At 34.0% G+C, this 6,000-nt stretch overlaps 2 protein-coding genes across 2 annotated transcripts in view; one reads left to right on the forward strand and one right to left on the reverse strand.

Moving 5' to 3' along the window:
- The window catches only part of Zasp52 (Z band alternatively spliced PDZ-motif protein 52), a 442,143-nt gene that overhangs the window by 22,545 nt on the left and 413,598 nt on the right, over positions 1-6,000 (reverse strand). The gene's annotated exons all lie outside the window — the stretch shown is intronic.
- The window catches only part of LOC108372804 (uncharacterized), a 79,544-nt gene that overhangs the window by 8,829 nt on the left and 64,715 nt on the right, over positions 1-6,000 (forward strand). The window contains exon 2 of the mRNA XM_017628576.1: positions 1,845-2,029. Coding sequence (XP_017484065.1) covers positions 1,845-2,029 — 185 coding nt within the window. The remainder of the gene's footprint in view (positions 1-1,844; positions 2,030-6,000) is intronic.

Below are 6,000 nucleotides of genomic sequence, written 5' to 3' on the forward strand. Positions count from 1 at the left end.
TCAATACTCATTGATAGTTTTTTCTTATACTATCAAAAATATCGATAGTTTAGTAGGACTATCGATCATCTCTACCAATTATTTTGAAATTATTTGAATTTTTTAATTTGAATTAAAATCTTTGTTTTTTAGTGTGATGCCGACGTCATATTCAAATATGCAGGCATTTAGGCCAAAATACACACATATGTTGATCGTAAATCCTGTTTTGTTTGTATAACTTGTGATTGTTTTTGAACTTTCTAAAAAGAGAAGTATTTTGGCTAAGCATTAACTTAATTTTGAATGATTATAACTTTTATAAGATAATATTTATTTCACTATGATCCTGTAAAAACAAAGCAACCGAACTGATTTAGCGCTATCGATAGTGCTATCGATAGTTTTGTTTTTTTCAAGACTATTGTGAATATTGATAGTTTTTCTGAAAACTATCAAAACTATCGATGGTGTGACTATCGATAGTTTGACACCTCTAACGCACAGGCAAGTCAAAAAATACTATCATTACAATAGGGAAAATATGTACATATGTGTGTACATTAGGGTGGTATAAAACAAGCAATAATGCTCTCACCCTCTAGGATTTTTCTATATCGAAAAAATATACCCTTATTTTTTTTAAATCAAAAAATTATTTAGAGGTCGCTCAAAGTTTTCCTTATATTTTATATGGGAAAAAACTTTTCTTAGAAATGGTATAGAATTCTTGAAAATCTTCTTGAATTTTTTCCAAAATGGTAATAAAGCCAAACCGAAAATCCGTAAATGGCCATAAGACAAACGCAAAACGGTCATAAAGTCTATCGCCATTGTGGTCACTTCAACGGCCATAATGTCAATTTACCTTAAGGCAATTAACCTTTTGTCACCCCAGCACCCACAGAGCTTTTCTGTAGTTAAAAAATAATATATTAAATGACTCTTGTACCGGATGCTAAAGAATGTGCAATAGGTCTTTCGTTAACGCACAGTAGAGTTGTCAAACTATCGATGGCACTATCGATAGTATCGATAGTTTCAATTTTTTTAGACTATCAATACTCATTGATAGTTTTTTCTTATACTATCAAAAATATCGATAGTTTAGTAGGACTATCGATCATCTCTACCAATTATTTTGAAATTATTTGAATTTTTTAATTTGAATTAAAATCTTTGTTTTTTAGTGTGATGCCGACGTCATATTCAAATATGCAGGCATTTAGGCCAAAATACACACATATGTTAATCGTAAATCCTGTTTTGATTGTATAACTTGTGATTGTTTTTGAACTTTCTAAAAAGAGAAGTATTTTGGCTAAGCATTAACTTAATTTTGAATGATTATAACTTTTATAAGATAATATTTATTTCACTATGATCCTGTAAAAACAAAGCAACCGGACTGATTTAGCGCTATCGATAGTGCTATCTATAGTTTTGTTTTTTTCGAGACTATCGTGAATATTGATAGTTTTTCTGAAAACTATCAAAACTATCAATGGTGTGACTATCGATAGTTTGACACCTCTAACGCACAGGCAAGTCAAAAAATACTATCATTACAATAGGGAAAATATGTACATATGTGTGTACATTAGGGTGGTATAAAACAAGCAATAATGCTCTCACCCTCTAGGATTTTTCTATATCGAAAAAATATACCCTTATTTTTTTCCTTATATTTTATATGGGAAAAAACTTTTCTTAGAAATGGTATAGAATTCTTGAAAATCAATATTTTTCGAAAACTCTGGTTCTCTTCAGTAGACTTCCAAAAACAATACACAATTGTTTATTTAACCTTTTTTTATACGCTTTAGTTTTTTATATTAACATATTTTTTCACTTTATATTTTCAGATCACCCTCAGAACGTTCTCGGAAAGGCTGTTGCGGCCAATGGTTTGCCGGACCCCCTCTTCGAGCCTTGATTGCTGTCGTTGCTCTGGGCGGCGTAGCTTGCGCTTTGGGAGGCGCAGCATTAGGTGCTACAGGCCTCGCAGGACCTCCCAGTTCGCACCTAACGGCTGCTCTTTTAATGATAGGTAGAATTTAAATACGTATATATACATACATAGTATTTACATATGCATAGCAAATTCTTTAAATTAAGGAAAGATAGTAATTGCGCGATATCAACTTAGCTTCATAATGATCGTAACTAAAGCATTTATACCCGCATACCGTTGCAAGACGTACTGATTTTATAAGTACACTGCTGACTTTTTAACTCTCGTACTAATTTTATTCATTTCCTTAATCAGCACGCTAATGTACTAATTTTTCAAAATTTTTACTGATTTGTACTGAATTTGCAATTCTGACCATGCAAGTTTGTAACTTGGTAACTCGGTGTTCGGTAATTTTCCCCATGTATTTTGATTGTGTAATATTATTTTACACAAATATGTGACCTGGTCTACGAAAAGGGAGCTTACGTGCGAAAACTAGTTTTCTGTGAAAAAGCTGTTAAAAGTAAGCTACTCGTTTCGTCAGCTTCTCATTATCTCGTTAATTGTTCTCCGCGCCGGACGTCCAGTAAGTGTTGTTGTTGGTCCAGTAAGTGTTGTTGTTGGTCGGAATATTATTATAGTTCATCGTGTAAGTTGCTAGTGTTGAACATTTAAAAAAGTAACACTGAAAAAGTGACGTTTTTGTACTTCTAAGCAAGTTAGGATTTTCTGCTTTTCACCACGTGAAAAAGCATCCGAATCAACCAAAAAGTGAAAATTGATTTTTTGACACCTAAGCCCCCTTTCCGTAGACCAGGTCACATATAATACTTCAGGATTTTCTCAAGGTTTTTATATAAGGTTTGAACTTCCTTAAACTGTACTGTAAAAAAGTAAGAAGAAAATAACTTATTTATAGTTGACTTGTTTTAGATAATATTTGATAAGCGCAAGAAATTAATACAACAAAAAAAAGCAATCATTTAATGGGCATATCGCCGAGTCGTTACTTACCAGTTGTAGTAATATGATGGACTATAATTTATTTAAAAAGATGGCTAACGCGTATTTGTCGAGTGTTGTTAGTTACCTCGAAAATACCTTTCATGACCGGTGGCACCAATCAATTGTAAAATTTATCAGACTGTTAAAATTTAAAATTGATTGATGCAACCGGACGTAAGTCTGATAAGTTTTAAAATTGGTTGGTGAAACTGGGGACCAGTTTAATAAAAACAAAATTGAATAATTGAATGGCTTTTGCCTACAACTTACAATTTTTCTTTCTCAATTTAATAACATTGTAAAAGAGTTTTGCATACAAATGTGGGTAAAATCGAACTATTATGCATGCTTACATGTCGTCCCGCTCCCGTATCGTCCCACAATGCTTCATTGTTACAATATTTTGTGACCCACGATTCAAAACTTGTTTTTTTGTTGTGACATCAGTTCTCACTAGGGATGTCAGTGGCAAAGATAAATCAATGTACTTCTTTGATTCGATGCATCGAAATGTACATCGATGCATCGATTTGCATAGGACTTTTCAGATATTATTTAATAGCGAAATATATTATTACCATGGGCGAAGAAAATAAGCCAGGAAAAATCCATTTTAAGCGCTTAGACAAGCACTAAAACATTGGTAAATATGTTTGCAAATATGCTCGCAAAACAATTTAGTTACAGGTTAAGGTTTTTTTATTCAGTTTATTTCAATGATTGAAAAATTACAATGGCCAATCTAGTAGGGATGGGTAGTGGGGGGTTGAAATTCGATTTTTCCGAATTTCGAACATTGCCCAACCATTCGATTATTCGATTCCAAATTTGGTGGTGCAAATTCGATTTAATTCGAATTTTTTCGACTAACTTCTTAATCGAGTTCGAAGATATTTGCGTTAAATATTTAACACCATGTCATAAAATCTATATCGTTCGTTCGGTTCTTAAAAAGGAGGTAGGTGTCAAATGAAAGGGCTTGCACTGTAGATGTGTAATATGGTTTTAGCTTTGTGCCATATGATTGTATGTAAGAAAATCAAAATCAAATTATTTAATAAGTTAAATAAATTACCCCAATATGGGTATATATCGAAATGATTTTGAATAAACTTTATTTTCTAATTACATTTAAGAGGAATGCCACTTCGGGCACCGAAATTGCGCTAATGGAAACTGTGCATTTAGAAATTATTTCGATTTCAACCGAAACTGTGCATGTATGCTTTATTTCGGTGTTTGCCATATGCATTATTTCGGTGTTTGCCATATGCATTATTTCGGTTTTCAACCGAAACTGTGCATGTATGCATTACTACGGGTTTTCATATGCATTAATTCGGTGTTTGCCATATGCATTATTTCGGTTTTCAAACGAAACTGTGCATGTATGCATTACTTCGGGTTTTCACATGCATTATTTCGGTTTTGAACCGAAATTGTGCAAGTATGCCATATGCACAATATGGATAATTTCGTTTTTTTTCTAATATGAATTATTTGCTTCTACTTAGTAAGGGTTTTAGTCCCTAAGCGCGGCCGAAGGCCGCCTAAGCAGAGAGAAGTTCTGCGCAAAAATACTTCCGCCCTTCTTTTCCGGTAATACAGAAAGGAGAGTTCTACTTCGAAAGGGTTATAATCCCTAAGCGCGTCCGAAGGCCGCCTACGCAGAAAGAAGTTCTGCGCAAAAATACTTCCGCTCCCCTTTTCCGGCAACACAGAAAGGAGAATTCTACTTAGTAAGGGTTATAATTCCTAAGCTGCGTCCGAAGGCCGCCTACGCAGAAAGAAGTTCTGCGCAAAAATACTTCCGCTCCCCTTTTCCGGCAACACAGAAAGGAGAATTCTACTTAGAAGGCCGCCTACGCAGAAAGAAGTTCGTTTTCATGTATGCACTATTTCGTTTTTGTCATATGCATTATTTCGGTTTTAAGTCGAAACTGTGCACGTATTTATGCATTACTTCGTTTTTCTCATATGCGTTATTTCGGTTTTCAAACGAAAGAGTGCATATGCATAATTTCGGTTTTTCTAATATGCATTATTTCGGTTTTTTTCGTATGCATTATTTGGGTTTTTATACCCGAGCGCACTTGTGCAAAAGGGTATATTAATTTTGTTCACATAACGGTTGTTTGTAACAGCCAAAACGAATCGAGATAGATATAGATAAATGTATACATAAATGCTCAGAATGAATAGAGAAATCGATTAAGCCATGTCTGTCTGTCCGTCCGTCCGTGTACACGATAACTCGAGGAAAAATTGAGATATCTCAACGAAATTTGGTATGCAGATTCCTGTTAATCCAAGATAGGTTGGTATTGAAATGGGCGAAATCGGACTGTAACCACGCCCACTTCCCATATAACGGTAATTTCCAGAAATACGAAAACTGCGATATTTTAGTAACTACTGAAGATTATTCACTCAAAATTGATATTTGCCACAACTTTTAGACGAAAAATAAGAATATTAGAAATTTTTGGAAAATGGGCGTAGCCACGCCTACTTATGGTTACATATGTATATCTTGGCAACCGCTGCACCGATGTCATCCAAACTTGGCACAGTTCTTGGGCTTGGTACAGCATACTAAATGGCCGAAAATTTTTAAAATCGGACAATGACCACGCCCACAGTCCATATAAGGTTTATTTAGAGAAATACGAAATCTTCGATAAATCAGTAAATATTAAAGCTAATTTATTCAAAATTTACGCTTGCAACAATTCTTTACCAAAAAATACGTTTACGTTAAAATTTTGGAAAATGGGCGTGGCACCGCCCACTTATGATCACATATATGTATATCGGTAACCGTTGTACCAATTTGTACCAAACTCGGTATTTTTATTGTGCTTGCCACGTAAAAGCAAAACGTTGAAAATTATTGAAATCGAACTAAAATTACGGCCACTTTTCATATAACTGTAAATTTCAGAAATGCTTGAAAATGCAATATTTCGAAATTTAAGGACGCTAATTTACTCAAAATTGATACACCCCGGCTTACCATCTAGCGGTAGGTTTCGGAAAGGTGAAAAAAAACATACATA

This window comes from Rhagoletis zephyria, unplaced genomic scaffold (genome assembly GCF_001687245.7).
Source record: "Rhagoletis zephyria isolate East Lansing unplaced genomic scaffold, Rhagoletis_zephyria_1.1 Rzeph_scaffold_00077, whole genome shotgun sequence".
NCBI classification, from domain to species: Eukaryota; Metazoa; Arthropoda; class Insecta; order Diptera; family Tephritidae; genus Rhagoletis; species Rhagoletis zephyria.